Source organism: Trichomonas vaginalis, chromosome IV (genome assembly GCF_026262505.1).
Source record: "Trichomonas vaginalis G3 chromosome IV, whole genome shotgun sequence".
In the NCBI taxonomy this organism is placed as follows: Eukaryota; Parabasalia; order Trichomonadida; family Trichomonadidae; genus Trichomonas; species Trichomonas vaginalis.
In genome coordinates this window covers 13,386,155-13,408,222 of record NC_067206.1, presented here as the reverse complement: position 1 = coordinate 13,408,222, position 22,068 = coordinate 13,386,155, and the positions used below count along the sequence as shown (strand labels likewise).

At 34.1% G+C, this 22,068-nt stretch overlaps 2 protein-coding genes and 1 pseudogene across 3 annotated transcripts, besides 5 other annotated features; 2 read left to right on the top strand and 1 right to left on the bottom strand.

Annotated features, from left to right (window-relative positions):
• Nucleotides 1-397: 397 nt before the first annotated feature.
• TVAGG3_0084410 (uncharacterized protein) lies at nucleotides 398-2,136 on the top strand (the record flags this gene model as incomplete). Its single annotated transcript, XM_001311685.1, has 1 exon — nucleotides 408-1,505. The coding sequence occupies one exon, from the start codon at nucleotides 408-410 to the stop codon at nucleotides 1,503-1,505; it is 1,098 nt and encodes a 365-aa protein (XP_001311686.1).
• A 766-nt stretch (nucleotides 2,137-2,902) lies between these two features.
• On the bottom strand, nucleotides 2,903-5,502 carry TVAGG3_0084400 (uncharacterized protein; the record flags this gene model as incomplete). The annotated part of the gene is made up of 1 exon (XM_001311686.2): nucleotides 2,918-5,491. One exon carries the CDS (start codon nucleotides 5,489-5,491, stop codon nucleotides 2,918-2,920), a length of 2,574 nt encoding a protein of 857 aa, XP_001311687.2.
• Nucleotides 5,503-6,034: 532 nt separating this feature from the next.
• Nucleotides 6,035-6,063: a terminal%2Cinverted (terminal inverted repeat of MuDR-4N1_TV transposon ID:TVAGG3_0084390).
• Nucleotides 6,035-6,927: a mobile genetic element.
• Nucleotides 6,894-6,927: a terminal%2Cinverted (terminal inverted repeat of MuDR-4N1_TV transposon ID:TVAGG3_0084390).
• A 4,429-nt stretch (nucleotides 6,928-11,356) lies between these two features.
• TVAGG3_0084380 lies at nucleotides 11,357-12,033 on the top strand (annotated as a pseudogene). The gene has a single exon. A coding segment is annotated over exon 1 (677 nt).
• Nucleotides 11,357-12,033: a mobile genetic element.
• Nucleotides 12,034-12,052: 19 nt separating this feature from the next.
• Nucleotides 12,053-12,091: a mobile genetic element.
• Between the last annotated feature and the right edge of the window lie 9,977 nt (nucleotides 12,092-22,068).

The following is a 22,068-nucleotide window of genomic DNA, read 5'->3' as shown; positions in this document are numbered from 1 at the left end:
AGAATAAAATCTCAAAAAGTGACAAAATCGATGCGAACGATGCCATCTACACTACTTCTATTTTATATTCAAAATATGTTGCAATAAGATCACTATTTATAAGTGCACAAAAATCAACGATTTATCCTGATTATTCTAGATGACCAGATGATATTCATAAAGTATTATGGGATATATCAATGCTTAGTATAATAACTAACTTGTGATAAGCCAAGATATGGATGCAGTACAGTAACTTTCCATAAAGCTTCATCATTTTGATCACATTTACATGAATATGTGAATTTTATATCAATATTTATAAACCATGCACTAAAAGATGCCACATAAACTAATGAAAGATTAATGATATAAAATTTTATTGCATCGGGATTTGTCACTTTTTGACTTGTGATATAAAACAAAAAATGGAAAAATCGTTGATTATATCAAATCTAGACCCCTTTACGACTGAGAACGAGATCAGAAGAGAAATAGGCGGTCCTGTACCAATTCTTAGTATTTATCCTATTGTTGATACATTTATGAACACAGAATATTTCTTTCCATTATTTATCATACAGACAACACAAGAAGGTGTTATGCAGGCATTAAGTGGTGAGTCAATTTACAAGATTAGAGGCAAAATTTTGCAATTCACTCAAACAGAGCAATTCATCCAAAATAATTGTGGAATTGTTCTCTTCGGCGAGACTAAATATACTACATGCGAAGATGTTTTACATACGCTTATTGATTGCGAAATCGACACAGTAGAACATATACAGACAACATACGGAAAATTGTTCTTTATTAATTTGAAGAAGAAGGACATGATTGATGCATTCCTTCTTGAAAAGCCATGTTGTGAAATTAACTCACGACTCTATTATTCTCATAAATTCCCAATTTTACCTCAAAATCACGTAGATAATTTTGAAGAATCGATTAGAGTTGATAATATCATCAACAAGACAATCACATTAGTTCACAATCATCAAGAATATACTGTTCCTTATTACATTGCTGCATCATGTTCTGAATTAATTCAAGATGAAATTAAATTGGATGTAAACGTATCTAAGATTGATGTTGAAAACATTGAAGGTCCATTTGCAAGCGTTGTAGACATTTTATCAGGAAAATCAGTTCAAATTAATGAAAATCCAGTTTTCTTCTTCCAAATGGGCGTTTGCTTAGGAATTCAGTCACTCATCGATGCTACAGAGAGTTACTTCTACAATACTCTTACTACTACCATTATAATTCCTGCAATTAAATTGGGTTTGAAATTTAAACGAGGAATTCAAACTCTTTTGAGATACGTACGAACACACTATGATGAACTCTCTTCCAATGAGGAATTCAAGTCTTTCGAACCAGAATTACTTCAATATGCTCGGATCGAAGAGGAACAGAGACAATTCATGACAAAGGAGCAGTTTGATAGCGTTATTACTGATACTTCTATCGATTTGAATGCACAAAGAGAGAAACTGAAGAGATTAATTACATCTGGTATTTAATTATTACTTTTTGGAAGAGGAATTCATTGTACGAGCTTTGCAAAACAAATAACCATAAATGTTCTCAAAAAATTCAAAGAAATTTAAATTTTAATTTTAAATTCTCTTCATTTATGAACCAGACTTCAGTTCCAATCATGCCAAGTACCACACTGATCTATTGTCTTATTGAAATCCATTCATGTTCCAATATTTTCTTAAAATTTGTGCTTTACTTTCAAAATTTGTTTTTTATATATCTAAAAGTCCTCTATGAATAAAAGTTTGTCTTATATTTTACGTAATGATCTTTGAAATAGAATTTTAATTTATTTCGCTCAAATATATTTGAATGAACTTATATCATAAAATCATTATATGTTTGTTTTGCTTTGGTGAAAACGTGGCCACATGAGTCCATAAATTTAATTATTATAATAATTTTTTGAACTTAACACTCATGAAGGGTTTATATCTTCACGCTGTAAATTGCAAGGCCTTTTCTAGCTTATTCGAACAAAAAGTAACATGATTTAAAGGTAGTCCAACAAAATTCTAACATGCGTATTGGCTTGAAACTCTGGGTGTAAGTATGAGGCACAAAAGGTAGAATGTTGGTGATACTTACTTGTCAAAATCACCTTAGGAAAATAAGAAACAAATTCCACATTAGAAAATAAAGAAATTTTTGAGTTTTTTTTTATCATTTTTAATTTTTTTTAATTTTTTATTTTTTAGAAAAATTGATATTTGGAATAATTTGAAGAAACCAATGAAAAAATAAATCGGAGAATATTATTAATTTTATGTATAGAATATAGAAATTATATTAATTGTTGAAAATACCCTCAATTTTTGACTTTTGCAACTTTTTCATGTATAGAATATGAGATTTCATGTCTAAGAACTGTTCCTACATTTTAATATCATCATTAAAAGTAGTTACATCTTTATTTTCAGTTCAGTGCATAATATTTCAGTTAAATAATTGTCTCCTAGATATTTCATCGACAAATACGGATTCAACCTTTTCATTATAATATACTGCATCATGAAGAGCTGTTATTCCATATTCGCTTGTTTTATTGATATCTATATCATGCAATAGAAGAAGTTCGTGGATATTCACTTCACAATTTCCTGCCTGAAAAAAGGCTTCATATTGATAGAATAGATCATCAGAAATTTAACTTGAGACTTAGGAGTAAAATTGTCCAAATTTCAAAGTTGATATTAGCAAGCATTATATAAGAAAGCTGGTTATGAAAAAGTTTTTATAAATCACTACATAGTACATAATATAGAGACTATCTTTTCTATTACAGAAAAGATATATTGGTTTTATGAGAGCATGTTAGATAGTGGTCAGTACATCCTTAAAAAAAATTAAATTTCAAACAAACAATAAAATTTTTAATTAAAAAAAAGTTTTTTTAAGCATCATCTTCTGCAACTTCTTCTTCTTCAATAATTTCTTCTTCCTCGATATCTTCTTCTTCCTCAGTTATATAAGTATAAGTTGATTCCGTCCTTGCTCCGTCAGTATCGACTACGTAAAGAGATCCAGTTGCATTTGAAGTTGCAGTTACATATTCAGAGTGTCCAGTGGTCAAATCATCAGCATTTGTAGCTGTTGAAGCTGGTACTTCCACGTACAATTCTCCATTCTGGTTTGCAGAAGCTTCAACGAAATCGGCCGATGTCGGATTAGCTGTTCTTAGTTCTGTAACTGTTGTCAAATTATTGGAAGTATAAGAAGGAGGTCCAGAATTTTTATTTCCTCTCTTTGGTCTCTGTTTCTTCTTATTATCTTCCTCATGGGTGTTTGTATTTGTATTTGTTTGAGTTACTTCCACGTAGTTCATTGCGTTCTGTGCATTGGAAGGAGCTTCAACGTAATCAGCGGAAGAAGAGTTTGCAGTCACTAAAACTGTTGGATTTGGTGTTGATGAATTATTCGAATCAGTGTTAGTGAAATATTCATGAACTTCTTCAATGATTGCGGACTCATTTGTACTTGTTGTTGTTGTTGCTGTCCTTGAACCTCTCGATGGACGATTCTTCTTAGGAGGATCGAATTGAGGAGGCGGAGGGAATTTAACTGCAGGATTTCTTTCGTATGCCTTTTCAGGAATTCCACCTTGTTTCTTTGGCAGATATTGAGGTGAAATCTCTGCAAGTTCTGTAGATGTAGTTGTAGAGAAATTAGTTTCATATGTATCTGTTGTAGAAATTTCTCTTTCCTTCATCTTCCTCATCTCTGCAATTTTCCTCTCCATTTCTGCTTGTCTTCTTGCTTCTTCGGCTTCTTTCAATGCATTGTATTCGCCTGTGTCTGGTTCGTATGTCTTGATGTCTTCCAGTTTCATCGGTTTCATGCTGTCGAACAATCCCATTCCCTTGGAGATCTGTGCAATATTCGTGCGGTTGTAGCTGTTTCCTACTTCGAAAACAACTGGATTTGGATTGAGATCGTCTTCTTCAACGGAATCAGAGTCAGAAGCAAACATGAGTTTCTTAGGATTCTCTTTAACAAACTTTCCACGACGAGAAGCAGGGAACAATGCTTGTCTTTGCTCGTTTGTCATCTGGTTCTTCTTCATGTCTTCCTCGTACTGTTGCATCTCCAATTCAAGTCTGATGTCTTTCTCCAATGTGCTCAATTCGTCTGTTGCTGTTGTTGTCAAGGTTGGAGGTGGAGATTCGCCATTCCTGATGGCTTCAGCAACTTTAGCTTTGTACTCTTGCTTCTTGGCCATCTTCTCTTCCATACGCTGCCTGGCCATCTCCGCTTGCGCAAAGCCGCCGTCCTCTGCAGCAGGAACAGCAGCAACGGATCGCGATTTGGCTGAAAATCGCTCTTGGAACTCTTCTCTGTTCATGACAGTCGGAATTGTGGATTCAGATGTTTCATCTTGTGTAGTGATCGTATCTATGTTAGTCTGACTCTCATCGTCACTGGAAGAAAGCTGATTACGACCAAGAAATCGTGATCCGATAAGTGGTCGGCCAAATTTTTGAGGTTCTGGGGCCATTTGGGTCAATGTTGAGTCATCCTCGTCATCCCACTTAGGTTTCTTGACTGCATTGACTGGTTTGACTGTCTCTATGTATGGGACTTCCATGGCTGATGGCAAATCTAATGTAGATAAATCAGATGTACCGGCAGGATCAAGTGAAACAGCATCTACGGACTCATCATGTACATCTGTGTTAAGAACTGCTCCGTTTCGGTGCATTAAAACCCTTGCTGCTTCTCTTTTCATCGTTTTTTGGTCACCTTTTTTGGGAACTCGAACTTTTACGCGGACACGCTTAGTAACTGAGTCATCTGTAGTATATGTAACTGAAGGAGCATCAACGCTAGTCTCGACTTCGGATGTAGAGATCGGATTGGAAGTGAAAACTGTGTATGAAAATGATGAATTTGTTCCGTTTGGATCTGTGCCTGTTTTTGAGTATGTGTTAGATGCATTTTGCGTTCCTGTCTTTGAGTATGTGTAGCTTCCTGTTCCTGTGGCTCCTTCTGAAGCTGTATAAGAATAAGAAGGATTTGTTTGAGATCCGGATTGGTTTGTATAGGAATATGTTGGATTGGTCTGAGAATATGAATATCCTGTTGTATTTGTGTATGAATACGTTGGGTTTTGAGAATAAGAATAAGATTGAGTCTGTGAAGGGTTTTCAGAATAGCCTGTGGTACCTGTATAGCTATATGTTCCTGTTGGACCATAGGTTGGTGTATAACCAGAATATCCGGTTTGATTTGAATTTTGTGTAGCAGAATATCCATAAGTATTAGAATAACTAGGTGTTACTGAGTATTCAGAGTACTGCGTGTAAGATTGACCACCTTCTGTGCTATAAGTTTCGATTTGCTGTTTTAATTTTTTCGGAATACGAATTCTTGTTTTGGTATGTGTTGATTTCTGTGTTGAGTATGTCTCTTGAGTATTAGTTGGAGTATCAATTGTTGTTCCTGAATCACCTGTATCGAGATGACTCATATTTTTAGTTGAGAAACGGTTAAAATTTTAAGGGTCCATTGTAAGGCCAAATAAGGCCTATCGTCGTCCCAAAAATATTGCCCAAGATGGTGTTTTTACTAAGGCCCAAAACTTAAAAAACACAAAAAAATTAACTTTACTCTTTTGAGATCCTTATCAGATGTGCAACAATTTGATGCAGTATCGCAATTCGAATCCGATTTTTTAATGTAGATGTACTCTAACATTCTTGAAAAAATGCAAAATGATATTAATCAAGCTTTTCATTTCTGTATCATACACGAAACAAAATCATTCATTATACTAAAATTTATCAAAGTTTGAATAATGAAAAAAATAATATCTAAATTTTTACATTGAGTCGGCTATTGATATGGTCAATATTAAATCGTTTAAAAATGGGCATTGGCCAGAATAATACCCACTAAAATACACATTTTTTAAAATTTTATCAATTTGTTTTGGTATATCTTTATGATAATGAATAAAATGCTTATCTTTCATAAGTCAATACATAATTTATGCTGAAACACAAAAAATAACGAGTGCGGGACAAATTTGCCAGGTGTCACTTTTTCAATAACCTTAAATTACGCTTTTCTATTTTTTTTAAAAATAACCTTAAATTATATTTGAAGAAATTATGTCTATGATATATGTTTTATGCTAGAATCTTGGAGTTTTCATGCACTACACAAGAGCTCCAAGGTTCCAAGAGTGAATGCTCAATAGCAATTATAGAGATGTACCTTTTCAAAATGACTTTTACTGATTAAATTTAATCAATAGAAGACATTTTGAAAAGGTACCTCTACAATTAGATATACAAGAGATTCAAAGCTTCATTTCAGATAGATTTGAAACTTTGAAACTCTTGGTAGATTTTGAGTGAATGCTGACAATCATCTTTGAGAAGGTTTTCTTTAAGAAAACCTTCTCAAAGAGGTTTCTCAGGAGCCCTGAGGCTCCCTTTCGTAATGATTGGGAGCCTTGGGGCTCCTGAGACGAAGAATGGCTTCGCCGAATCTTTGATCAGCAGAGGCCAAATGAAAAGGCCTCTGCTGATGGATTCTCAGGAGCCCTGAGGCTCCCTTTCGTAATGATTGGGAGCCTTGGGGCTCCTGAGACGAAGAATGGCTTCGCCGAATCTTTGATCAGCAGAGGCCAAATGAAAAGGCCTCTGCTGATGGTTCTCAGAGCCCTGAGGCTCCCTTTCGTAATGATTGGGAGCCTTGGGGCTCCTGAGACGAGAATTGGCTTCGCCGAATCTTTGATCAGCAGAGGCCAAATGAAAAGGCCTCTGCTGATGGATTCTCAGGAGCCCTGAGGCTCCCTTTCGTAATGATTGGGAGCCTTGGGGCTCCTGCAGCAGAGTATCGCTCCGCTCCATTAATTTTTTTTAAAAAAGTGCCGTGTGGCAAATTTGTCCTGTTCCCAAAAATAACACGAAAATTTTTGGCCAACATTTCAAAACGAAGGATAATGCTTTGAATATATAAACAATAATACTTTGTCTAGAGAATTAAATTTGTGCTATCCAATTGTCAATTCTTTGAATTTTTTATAAAATGCACGATATTCCGGCATTAGCCTCAATAAATATAAACTACATGCATCACAATATTAGGATGTAATGGCATTAAAGCGAATTTCCTAATTTCTTCTCAATTAAATTCCTAGAAAAACTTAGGAATTAATGATTGGAAATAGGTCAAAAAATTCCTAATATAAAATTTATACTTAAATTAAAATCAAAATTCGAAAATATCTATTTTTCAAAACACGCATCCAGAAGCAAAAAAATTCGAAAAAATCATGTTCTTATAAAACTCGCTGATTTTGCAATTTTTATGTGATTTGAAGTGATAGAATGTATTATCATCTTACTAAAACATATACTTTATTGTTACATTCACAAAATATTAATCAGAACACTAGGAAAAGTGGATTTTCGAAAAAAGACGATAACGATTATTTGCAAATCGCCTCTCAATTTTGAGAGACTTTCAATTTTTACAGTGGACCCTTAACGCCAGAAAAAAAAATACATAGACTTGATTTGCTGTTGTATCAATAGATATTTACTAAATATATTATTTCATTGCATCAACGTATAATTTATTTTACAAATTAGAATCGATTTCGAATTTTTCTTGCATAATTATAGCATAACATATTTTAATTCTATTCGTATATAGTATGATAATATTAATTCAATAGATAATCTCACCAAAAATGCTTCCTATTCATTGTTTTAGAAACGAAAGGATAGGGTCCCATAAATTGAATAGTTTACAAAACATTAAAACTGTTTATTAAAATCCATATAAAATAATTATACCAAAATGAATTAATATTTAAAAAAAAAAAAAAAAAAAAAAATAGGGTTCAGGCACTCGTGCCTTCTAGCCCTGAGGATGAATGAGTATAATGAAGTTTTTTTTTTTTTGGGGGTGGCTTCCAGAGATTCGTGCCTTTCACGCCCGAAGATGTTTAGATATAAGAGTTTTTATTCGGAGGGCTTCCAGGCGCGTTACGCCTGAAGATGTTTAGTATAAATGAAGTTTTTATTCGGAAAATTGTTAGTCTTCTTGGTCGAAAAATTATAATTTCACATTTATAAATATATATGTTTCATGTTTTGTCAAGACTTCTTCGTAAATGTTTTGTCAAGACTCTTCGTAAATGTTTTGTCAAGACTTCTTGTAAATGTTTTGTCAAGACTTCTTCGTAAATGTTTGTCAAGACTTCTTCGAAGTGTTTTGTCAAGACTTCTTCGTAAATGTTTTGTCAAGACTTCTTCGTAAATGTTTTGTCAAGACTTCTTCGTAAAATCAGACAAAAATAATGTTTAGGGTAGAAGGTTAGTATATCCTTTTCTAACCTCTTTTCTCACCTCTTGAATTTTCATGATTTCGCTCATACAGGCACGGAGATGGACGGTTATTTACAAACCTGACAACACTTTGACCGAGTAGTTTTTTGTGCTGAACAAGAAGTGTCATATAAACATCTGTCAAAAGCCGCTTTTTAACTTCACTTAAAATGCCACGTAAGTACGTAAGAATATAGTAAGAGGAAGAGAGCATTGAAACATCCAATAGTAAAACTAACACCACAACAACAGTTGCAAACACAAATTATGAATGACCCACTATTTGCAACAAATGTCAAGCAACCCTATGCTTTTAAACCGAGTTATTGGTGCACAAAGTGGAGGTTTAAGAGCGGCACTTTTAGCGAAAATGGACGGCTATGGTGGAGCTGCAGACGGACAGTTATAACCCTCAAAGTCAAATGAATTTGAGTTCACTCAAAAATCAAATATCAGATGTCAAAAAGTCAAACATAGACATACAGAAACAATAAGTGAAAACGAAAGAAACTAGAATATGACAGACACACAAAGAAACTCAATGAGTTAAACGTAGAGAAAAAGAAGAAGAAGAACACTGAAAGAACTAAGTACAGAGGAATATGCGAAAAAAGTGTCAGAAAAGCAGCAGAAGTAGCAAAATGGAACAAGATGTCATAATTTGAAAAACCATACTCTCAATATAAAATACTGAAGATGAAGAGATAAAACAAAAAGCCTGAAGACATATATGGATACGAGAGTATAAAAAGAAGTTGAAGCAAATGTAAACAGAAAAACTTTAACAGTTGCAAAACCAAACCGTACAGTATGAAAACTTAGCACAAGAAAGTAAAAATAACGACGCGGCTATGCAAAAGCAATGAAGAGCGCAGAATTATAAAGCTAACAATGACTGGTTAGATGCCCAAGCCAACGCTAAAGCAGCCCAACTCATAGGGTCAATAAGGACAAAAATACAACGCATGAAGATAGTTCAAATGAAGCTTTAACAAATGCTGACTTTAAGAACGCTTTCGAAGCTCTTCATAGTAAGGTGAACAAGTGAACGACTTCTCATCTGGAAAGAAACTGAAGCTTGAAGGTTTCGACAAAGAGTTAAAGAAGTAGCAAAAAATATGACGAAAATAACAGATGCAGCAACGAGACAGGCAGTTCAAAGTGCCTATGACGCGTTAGAGCAACTGTTGTGAAAAGTCAAAGAAAAGAGTTAAAACAGACCAAAACAGACCTAGTAAATGCTTTCTTAAAGACGAAAAGTCAGGTAGGACATTACGCTGCAGAATGGACATATGTGCCAGCTGGTGGAACTTATATACCACCAAACCCTCCAAGAGAAGCACCTGACCAGGACTACCTAAAACATTTACATCGTCACATGGACATAGACACAGGCATGCACCAAAACCAACACAACACCAACAGTTCAAAACCCTGCACAACAACAAACAGTTCAAACCCTGCAACACAACCACCTCCAACAACCAGCACAACAACCAACAGTTAAAAACCTGCACAACAACCAACAGTTCAAAACCCTGCACAACAACCACCTCCAAACACAGAGCAAGGACATAAAGAAAGTAGAGAACAAGGAAACCAAGAATTCTTAAAAATGCTTAAAAGAGACTATGGTTACCCAGATACTATTGACTTTTAGTGACAGATATAAAGAAGCTATTAGAAAGTTCAATGAAGGAAATACTGACCCGAACCTATTTAGCTTTATGGCTCAACACCAAATCGGATATAATTTCAAACCTGGAAAATACAAGCTCGCAAAGGGATATGATTTAATAGCATATCATCCAAATGACATGAACGAATTTACTCCGAGATATTTGGTGTCAGAGCTAATGATGATTCAACTATCTTCATGAAAACGCGTAAAAAATAGAGACGGAACGAAAGAACAGAGGCTTATGAATGCGAATGACTTAAATAGGGACTTGTTGAAAACGGTCTCGGAATATATGAAATGCCAGCAGATGAGGTACAAAACTCCACAGGAAGAAGTTCAGATACAACCAGACATGGAAGAAATAGTTCAGCAACAACAGCTAGAAGAGCCTGAAGGAAACGACAAGTCCTTCCTTTGGAAACTAACTTCACAGAACTAGATGAAGATTTGGAACAGCCGAAAAATCTTGACCCTCAACAAGAGTATGCGGAGAATATGGAATATTTCCAAGAGTCTAAAAAAAATTCGGCTGACATAGTAGAAGAATATCGAAAAATGTTCGCCGACATACAAAAGACTCCACACCGAATGAAAATATTCAGCATAGAATGGAAGAACTGAAAAAAAATGTACACAAATACAACAACCCTTTTTACTTACGAGCATTTAACGTTCAATCTTGGATGAACTCGGTGAAAATAAAAGGTTAAATTTCAAGAAAACATATAGAAATGAAATTGTTTAAAGTTCATTCAGAACCTAGCCAAGTGGAAACAAACCTACTTTTGTTTCTGCAGACGATGGAACTACAATGAGATGGGGTCATAAAGCTAACCCGGATAGGGGTTGTTCATAACTTACAACCACAATTCCAAGAAGTTGTAGACGCAATGGAATTTAATGGTGAACGAGATATAGCTGGTATTTTAAGCGCGGCTTTAATGCCATTGAAAGATATGAAACATGCAGATATTTTGGACCAGTATGAAATGAACATGGCTGATGGAAATATAACACCTGACGTCTAGAACATTTATCTCAAAGAACTACACAGAACCTAGAGATGGTTATTTTGGTGAAGAGTTTAGAAAGAAAGTTAGGGAGGGAGAAGGAAGAGAACCTATTGTACATGACCTTGCAAACAAAGTTTACAAAATGTCATAAAAACTTACTTTGCAGACAATGAACCGAGAAGGGATGAATATTTAAGAAAACTCAAATGGACAGTACCAAATGAAATGTTAGTATTGAAAACATGTTCCTTGACAAAATAAAACCAACTACAGAATAAAAGACGCAAGACTGAAAGATGGGTAAAAGCTTTCCCATTCACAAAGATATAGTTGGTACATGGAAGAAAACCAGAATGGCTACAAAAACATATATTTGGAAACGAGCTTATTCCATATGGACAGGCACTTTTGAAGCGCTTGAACCGGAAACTCAGGAAAGAGTCATGCAAACAATACGCGAAGACTCAAATACAGACTATGACAAACTCTTTCTAGGATATAGGTTACCTGAGTGGGCGACCAGACCAAAAGGCAAAAAGGGCATGGAAAATTTGCAACATACTAGATGAACATAATGCAAAGATGCAACAACTTGAAGCAGAGGGCAATGAAGGAAAAAGAAGAGTTAAAACTCAGTCAGGAAGAAGTAAAGCTTGGTCCACGTGGGTTCTATTATGACATATAAATCCAACTATCTATATTTTTACTCATATGAAATGTACGCCGCTCAGAATATAACGCCAACAGTTTTGGATGCTATGAATGGAAATGTTTCCGAATGGTATAACGAATGCGACAATGCCATTAGAAGGTCAGAAATAGTTCCTGGAACTTACGAATATACAACTGCTGTTTCTTATGGAAACGTAGGTGAGTTTGGAGAAGGTTCTTCAACAACAGTAGATATTGCTTGCGACAGGTTTCATATAATTTCTATTGACAACTCTTTCTTATACGTGGAACAAGACATTGAAATAAAACCTGAGTGTGGTAGAATTTACGAAAAAGTGACACTAGAAAAAGTGACACTTAACCTTAAATTACCAAACACTATTTTTTGATTGTATTTTGTTATTTATATATTTATATATATATGTATATATGTATATATTTATATATGCATATATTTATATATGTATATATTTTATATGTATATATTTATATATGTATATATTTATATATGTATATATTTTTTTATATATGCATATTATATATGTATATATTTATATATGTATATATTTATATATGTATATATTATATATGTATATATTATATATGTATATTTATATATGTATATATTTTATATGTATATATTATATATGTATATATTTATATATGTATATATTATATATGTATATATTTATATATTTATATTTATATATGTATATATTTATTAGAAACTGCTCATGCTGCATTGAGTATTGTTGAATAATTTGAAGTAGTGGTTTTTGAAATCAGCACCCCTATGAGAGCGCGTGGCGACCGAACACCACTAGTAAGATGTGTATTAGAAACTCGTTCATGCTGCTGTGTGAGTAAGCTTCGATGTCTTTGTAGGATAGCTTTCTGAGAGCGAAACAAGATAGTGTTGAAAAAATTTTGAAAATCTGAGAGATGTGCAAGAGCAACGACCAAAACACATACCAGTAAGATACAGCAGTAGTAGCTGCTTCATGCTGCATTGAGTATTGTTGATAATTTGAAAGTAGTGGTTTGAAATCAGCACCCTCTATGAGAGCGCTGGCGACCGAGAACACACTAGTAAGATTGTGTATTAGAAACTGCTTCATGTGTGTTGAGTAAGCTTCGATGTCTTTGTAGGATAGCTTTCTGAGAGCGAAACAAGATAGTGTTGAAAAAAAAATTTGAAATTGAGAGACTGTGCAAGAGCCAACGACCAAAACACTACAGTAAGATACAGCAGTAGTAGCTGCTTCATGCTGCATTGAGTATTGTTGAATAATTTGAAGTAGTGGTTTTGAAATCAGCACCCCTATGAGAGCGCTGGCGACCGAAACACCACTAGTAAGATTGTGTATTAGAAACTGCTTCATGCTGTGTTGAGTAAGCTTCGATGTCTTTGTAGGATAGCTTTCTGAGAGCGAAACAAGATAGTGTTGAAAAAAAAATTTTGAAAATCTGAGAGACTGTGCAAGAGCCAACGACCAAAAACACTACCAGTAAGATACAGCAGTAGTGCTGCTTCATGCTGCATTGAGTATTGTTGAATAATTTGAAGTAGTGGTTTTTGAAAATCAGCACCCCTATGAGAGCCGCTGGCGACCGAAACACACATAGTAGAATTGTGTATTAGAAACTGCTTCATGCTGTGTGAGTAAGCTTCGATATTTTTATCAGACCACCTTTAAATTAACCACTACCATTCTCACTGTGGTCCATCTAAAATTTGTAAACTTTATGACATAAAATTATATTATATGCAGATCCCACCTATTACTTAATCTTTTTGGAATAAATGTTTTATATTTTATCGATTGATTGTAATTTTTTGTATAAAAAAGTTTTTTATTTATATTAAAAATATATTCGGTTAATGATATTATCTTATAATTTGTTAAATAATCTAGTATAAAATAACTTTAATAGTTGGTGTCACTTTTTCGAAAATTCTGGTTTTTCCGATATTGCTTGCGACAGGTTTCATATAATTTCTATTGACAACTCTTTCTTATACGTGGAACAAGACATTGAAATAAAACTTCTGCCAAGTTGTGCTGACAAGAAAGGTTGCAATGGAATTTTCTATGTCGGATACAAATATGCTCCAGAAGTTTTCATATGGGATATAAGATATATTCTAATCTGACTTAGTTCAAACAGTAACATGGGCAAACTATGAATGGTTCGCTTTGGAAACTCGTACAAACCACAAGCTAGAGAACAAAAGACCAGTATGCAACTATTGAGAAAATAAGAAGACTTGACCTCTAACGTTCCAGGAGTTTATGTTAACCTTCTGGACAAAATGCAGCAGCAGTAACCAAAGTAAAATTGAAACTAGAGTTCCTTTGTCATCTTTCTCATCTTCAGGTTTTTAAGATACTTGCCAAACTGGGCAGGAAAAATTTTCCTATCGAACTTACTCCAAGCAAAATATTAGTCATTGCACCAACCACAAGACCCATTCACTCTTACAGAAGTAGTGGGAACAAAATAAAATGTCATTCGCCGACTTTTGCAAAAACAAAGTTTGACTTAGAACTTTGTTCTCAAACCTCAACACTGAAGAGTAAACTATTATTTCAATGCTGCTGGAACTGCTTGGGACCCAGTTAAGTTTACATGCGAAAAGTTGAACTGCAAGAGAATAGAAAGCAGACTTGCAGTCTATATGTTGACCCAGATTATTTCCAAATGCTTTAGCTGCCAAATATATTGCAGTTCCTTATGTTCCCTATACACCAAATATCTCGTCAAAGACTTTGCAGGTGAAGTTGAAACCAAAGTGCTGACCCAGGTGCAAGAACAGATATTGCTTTAACAACTGCAATGAAACATGCAGTATATGTTTGTACTGTTCAGACGAACTATAAATGACTATTCTTTGTTTTACAACCCCGGTATTAAATATTATATAAAATAGATGGCAAATATTATCCAAGAGAAGAATATCTACAGTTGAGGATATGAGGTCATACAACTTGACATTAGATGCTATGAACTTTAAACAACAACTTCACAACAACCATTAACCCTGAAATGCAAAGTTCTATTATGCCATATGTGAAAGTATGGACCCATACAGGAGGTCAAAAAACTCAATATACAAATGGAGACCGTTAAAACTTTTGGCTTGGCATTCATTTGCTGACTCAGAAGACTTTATGGGTGGTATTTCAACTGTTGGTCAAGTTCAAATACAATATACTGGTGACAGAGAACGGTCCAGATGAATTGAAAAGCAAAGAAGTTTACAAACCAATAGCACTTTTCACGGAATGCTTTTTGAAGATTCGTTTCGATGAAACCTGCTGGGGCCTCTTCTCAGATGGCATAACGACAGCTTCCATCGAGCAGATTTTGGCAGCAGGTCAGTAAGTTGTTCTTGAACTGACTTCTCTCCGTCAAATATTGACAGTACGTCCAGTCTTAAACATAGTATTGTATTATAAACTTACCTTTAGAAATATCTTAGTTTTGAAGTTATATTTTTGTCTGCCTTCAAGAACTTTCACCATTCTCGTCATACCAACTTCTTCTGCTTTATGGAAATATTTTGGTTCAGCAATTATTGCTATTCTATAACATTTCCATTGTTTGTATAAAGAACTATTCTGTCAATGTATTTTGTATTGTTTGTGTGTGTTAAACTTTGTTTTGCTTCAATTCGAAGAGATACTCAAATACGTCCATCTTTTTATTCTAAGTAAAATGTCATTTCCGAAAAATAGAGCGTAAGTGTTTCAAAAGGTTTAATGGCGGTGGCAGATGTGAAGTTAAATTCACCAACTCAAACAAACAGTCAAAGTGTTGTTGTCAATGTCAAAGACAGAGATGTTGAAGTGGGGAAACCATACGAAGACGAGATGGTATAACAATTGTTCCTGTAAAGAACAACCAACATACCTGAAGTTAGCAGAGACTTAAGTTCTGTTGCAGATTTCGAATGACTACCAACAACTTAAAGACAAACTTAAAACTCAGGAGAAGAATTTGTCAAGCTTTGGGTATATAATGTTAAACTTGTTTGAGCACAACCCTGTAAAAGTGAACTCATTGTCATCGCACCTCATGAAATTTTGAAAGAACTATTGAAACTTTTGACAGAGGCAGACGATTATAAAACATAAAGAAATAGAACCCGACATTGCTTGCTGTGGTGTTTCATTAATGTCATTGACAATATACGTTATGAAAGGAGGTGAGACGTTGAACTTAAAGTATAGTTTCCCAGACGTCATAAAAATATTTGACGACCACAACATTTCATTAAAATTTATTTGCTAAGTAAAATGGCAGAAGACATAATGGTTTATACTACATTACGACTAAAAACCCTGAGTCAATTAATCTATTAAACAACAAACTTACAAAGTCCTCAAGGACGATATTGTAAACTAACCTTAAACACAATGACGACTAAAGCCTGTTTTGCTCTTTTGACACCGAAGACTTTATTGTTGTGAATGGTAAAAAAATACTCCTTTGAGATACTTACTCAGATATACCACCAACAGGTTTTGTTGACTTATTTAATACTTTACGTACGAGTGTAACATGTGCTGCAACTAGAGCAGGTTTCATTATGTTTGGATGTCCGACTGAGTTTACTATAACCGATATGAGCTATAATACAAAACTTATTTCTGGTTTTTACTACCAACAGTTTCCTATAACGGAAAAGGTGTCATACAAGGAATGTCTATTCCATTGACATTAAGCACACCAATTTATATATTGTTTCAAAACGGTTCAAAGTGTTATTCGAATGTCGACAGAAACTATTATGACCAAAAGATACTTATGCGTATAAAACAATACTTTCTCTGTTGGTTTGCCTATTGTTTCATTCGAATGCAGAATTTTCATACTTAGTGAACTCAAGCACGGGGTTTGGCAAGTGATATTTAGTACGTGTTGACATTATGAGTTGATCGCGAGTAACTTTGATTTCCTTTTGAGTTGAAAGACTTTTGTTAATGTCCTAGTGTAATTTGTCAATGAGGGCATGAAAAGGTTTTCGAATTGGAAGACTATGGCAAACTGGCTGATTAAAGTATTTGTATTTTGTATTAGAAAACATAAGAAAATTCATACTCTAGGACTTATATGAAGTGGCTCTTCAAGAAAATTCAAATTTCAACAAATGAACAACAGAAAGTCAGTATAAGAGAAAAGAAAATAATTTTTTTTTATATTTTATAGAAACTGTACAGTAATTAGATGTATTTCAGGATTGGTTTATGACTTCAAGCAGTCAGAAAATATGTGTCCATTTTGAGAGGACTATAACAAAGACAGTCACGAGAAATTTGAAACGTTTATAGTTCATTTATTGATCTGCCCATGAAATGGTTATGTATTATGAAGAACCGGGAATCTCATGTTCTTATGACAAACGCAGAGTCAACATAGTGTTCAGAGAAAATTGTAGGCAACAGAAACTTAGAAAGCAAAATTAAGTACGTTACATAGTGTGGTCATGAAGATGATATAGATGCTATGAGATATCTTATGTTCAGTTGGACACGATGTGTGTTCTCAGTATCGTAGTATAGTTCAACAAGGTTTTTACACATCTTTCTGCCCAAATTACTAGTTCTCTCTGTCACTGGATATTTCAACTATGATAAATAGAGGATGTGTCAAAGGGAAATAAACTTTATTGGAAGCTTTGGTTAAAGATGCAACATGTAAAATGAAAGTTCTATGACAATGGACAAAGAGGTATGTCAAATGAGATATAGTTTCTTATGTTGGTTTTCATACATCTATACATACATCACAGACATTGCTAAAATAGAAACTGCCTCTCATCAATTATGGTACTATCGGAAAGATACAAGGTAACAGGTAAGAATACTCGCTTACAGCTATTGACTTATTGGACAAACTATCTTAGAAGCGTTACTTCGAATCTGCGATTAAAGTCCTAAGTTTTGAAAACAATATTATAAGACTTGGTTTGCTTAATGCATGAATCAGCATAATGACTATACTTGAATGAACTAGTACTGTGCAGTTCTAACTCTTCCTCAATATGAGAATCATTAAACGTATAGTAAATGTGAAGCGAAACGTTCAAAGTATATGAATATAACAAAAGTTTTGCACTCAGATGCTTTTGAAGAGTCTTATAAACAGACAAAGTTGGAGTTGTTGAAGAAAATATAAAGACTAAAGAGTTTGGTGAAATGTTGATAACTTCATTATGGTTTCCAAACAATGCTGTTCCGTTATTGTTATAAGTTCTGAACAGAAGATATGTAGTTGTCAGAACGTCAGATTCTCATATGCAGATACAGAATATTTTGACGACTGCATGAAACTTAACATCTATTTAACTCAACCACTTGTTTCTCTATATTTTCATGACAATTAGATATTTCAAGTTCATATTCCAGACAAATTCCATATACGAAGAGAGTCTAAACATTGTTAGAATAGGCAAAACAAGAGTGATATATAACTGTTCATAGAAGTCAAGGCGACTTTGAGTGTTTAGCTGAAAGGTCATTTGTACGAGAACTATATAACAATATTGTCAAGATCAGGTTATATGGCAGCTGTCTATTACGACATTCTGGCAAATGTCAAAATCTTTTAGAATATCAGAACGGCGTAATATACAAAGAAAATTTTTTTCTGAGTAATTTTAAAAAAATATTTATTTTATCCGATAGAAAAGATGGCAAATTCATCTCCAGGTTTAAATGTAAGATGAATGATAGAAGTTCAAAAGAAGTCTAGCTAGCATTCGCATTTGAATGTTACATGTCTTATATTGGTTAATTTATTATTTTGAAGACGTACTAACTTATCTGATATAAAGAGTTTGGACATTCTAGCTCAGGGATTAAGCTTTGCTTGTGATTAGAAAAAAGATAGGTAGCTAACTTTCTGAAGTACACTTGAGATCATGCGAGTCTTGTATTCTAAAAGTTGGCTAACAAGCATACGTAAGCTGTATATGAGTAGAATTGTTATTTCAAGATACACTATAAAACGAAGTGAATTTGCATGGCATGGGTTGTAATATCTGAGTAAGTACTTTATAGAGGAAGTAAAGATAATCAGACCGTATACTCTCGATATCACTTCAGAAGCTACTAAAGCGTTTAGAATGTTCATCGGTAAAATTGGGTAAGAAGCTATAGAGGTGGTCATAAAAACACGAGTCAAGACAGTGTTTGTCTCTACGATAAAGAGTAAGAAAGAACTATGACGTGACTCCTTAGAAATAGATGTGGATTATAAGTCTTTATATACAATTTGATATTATTCTGTCACTGTCATTGAATGCTCCCTTCTCCCGCTGGAACTGGTTTCTTTTTTCTGCTTTTTTAGGCTACTTCTGTTCGTTCTCTATTATACTCCTCTTCTTTTATCTGTGGTGGATGTTTTAGTCAACGATAATTATGTCTAGCAAGACTCAATATTATTTTTGCTCGCATAAATAGTTCTTTGTTCTTATATTAGGCTCATCTATTCATGTTATACTTATTTTTATCTTCAAGTAGCAGCGACATGTGTTTTCTTGTTTTCGGTGCTTATAAGATCTTTTATGTTTGGATTGTTTTTTTGGATACATCTATTATCTTCATATAGGGTTTCATTCTCAATGTCAGCTCAAGTCTCGTCATACTCGACATATACTATATTCAGTAGACTTCACTTCTGCTTTAAGAGTATTTATATGTGATTTATGTCTTATATTACAGAAACTAGAAAACTCGTATAGCAAAAAATCTCAATTCATCAATACTTCGTTTACCGGGTTTTTTAATTTACTATATTGTATAGGTGTATTTTCTGGTAGATATCGATGGTCTTTCTCGCTGTGTCAAAAAAGATGTTTTGCTACTTGAATATCTAGATCGTTATACTAAATAAGATCATTTCTATAAATGGAGAAGTTAGTAGATCTTTAATTGACATTCTAAATTTATGCATATGTATATAATACAGGGTTATGTGGTTGCTTCTGCAATTGACAGAGGATATTTTATGATATAATGCTCCTTTTAACAGAACAGAGGACGTTGTGAAGCAAATCTGCTCTATACTTCTGAGATGCTTTTACTCAATGATATTTGTAAGTTCTTATGTTGTAGGATATGGGGTAATTAAACAGTCACTAACGTGCAACATCTGGTCGGGCTAAAAAGACATTGTAAACTCTCATAGGTCTCTGCTAATTCAGGGTTATTTGCTTGATTCTTCTTATAAAATGTGTTGAACAAGAGAACCAAGATTGATAATCATAGCTGAGCAGCAATCCATTCTAGTTGACGCTTACGGTATAGTCGAGTGTGTGGTCTTTCCCCACTTCTTTGGATACAATCTTCTGACTCAACCGTTTCATAGTGCGTACTATCAGAGCATACATATGAAAAATGTCTAAGTTGAGTTATGAATGATTGGTGAAAGACTCAGTAAGTTAGCTTAGATATAGCGATACATGGAGACCAGATACCACAGAGGAATATTTTGAGTACAATGCTCTATATTGAAACACTTTATAGAGGCTATTGCTCAATTCTATAGTTTTATAATAGACGGAGAGGTATATAAGTTGAAACTGACATGAGATATTTTATTATAGATAGAATTTCACTCTCAGAACAAAATAGAAAGAGATAGACTACATTTAAGAAGATATGTGGACAGTTTCTTTTTAGGATATGGAGTAGTATCTGTTAGGGAACTCATTTAGATATACTTATGTATACTTAAAGATGACTTAATGCTTTCATTCCTCTTTTCACTAGTCATAAAAGCAATCAAGCGAACAAGTACATCGATTCGATTTAATCTTAGAGAATATCATGGACTCTCACTTTTAACATCTCTTAAGTTTCTCATTCTATAGTGATACAGACAGCGCGAATGAGTATTATATTGTATGGATGTAAAGAGATCTAACTGATATTTGATACATTTCTTCCTCGGTTGTGCAGAACGACGCTTCTACATGGAACTTATATGAAAGAGTTCTATCGCGAGGTAAGTTTTAGACACAGACAGACATAAGAATTGAGTGGGGAGAGTACAAAGTCAGACAAGAACTCGTATTTCTGTCAGATATATCATATCTACAGAACTAATGTTTCAACATTTGTAAGGAAAGTAAGCTTGGAAAAAAATGTAAGTGTTTATGTCTTTAGTAAGTACTGTTGTTGGTGCTGGAGAAGCTTTGTCGGTTCTTCTGCTTTTGGAATTGGAACATGGGAGTTTGGTGTTATCGTAATAGGGTATAGTCGTTTTTTGTTGATACTGATCGAAAGCAAGAGTTACAATGATCTTCCTGTTGGAAGCCGGATGGGATGAACACATTTCCAGTTTGATCGGTGAGGATTTTAGCACAGTTGTTCGTAATCTTCTATTCTGTCCATGAAGATTCTGTACACCAATTAGATTCTACACTTTTGCGAATAATTAGAAATGCGGTCTTTACGCGGAGAAAACAACAGGAACTGTATTGTATTTTTATCAGTTGTAGGTATTAATGTATTTTTTATACAGTTGAGCACGGTTAATAATTTTTCGGTGTCGGAAGGAAGATGTCTCTCGCTGTTGATAAGGGCGAGAAATTTGGATTACTCGGTCGGAAGGAAAGGAATTGAATGTTCCGTATGTTATTTATGATTCGCGGAGAGGCCTTAGAAGTGTATTTGTGGCGAGGCTTAATATTCCTAATTTGTATTCCTACTTTGAGCCTGGTGCAAGTCAATTTCTTCGAATTAAATAAATGGAATTCATCCTACGGTAGCTCTGTGTTTTACAGTTTGCTAAGAGTACTCAATGTCTACATATCAGGTTTACTTCTCGTGACGGTAAGTTTTGCTTGACGGTAATAAATTTATTCAGGACATTATCACACTCTATTAGTCGATAGTATAGTGTTGAGAGATAAGTTATACTTGAACTTTTCTGGTATATATCACTCCATTCAATTTGGTGTACATATGAATATTCGTAGTTGTGGTCAGACGATATGGAACAATTCTAATGGTCACGAATTTGGTTAAATGCTACAAGGATCGTCAAGGTAGCTTCTCTTGTTTTGTTTAATCTTCTGTACAATGTAATGCTATCTCTGATACTCTGTCTTCTTTGCTTTTCATCTCTTGCGAGTATAATATTTTACACTATAATACGGTGTCAATTATTATATACCTTTCCTTTTGGTAATCTGAACGTGTTCATCTTTTAGTGAGGTTTTGTCTCTTTGCGGATTTCTATTTTCTCTCTGCTTTGGTTAGTAATAGTTCGTTTCAGTAGCATAAGTATGTGATATTGCAATATAACGCGTGAAGCTACATGT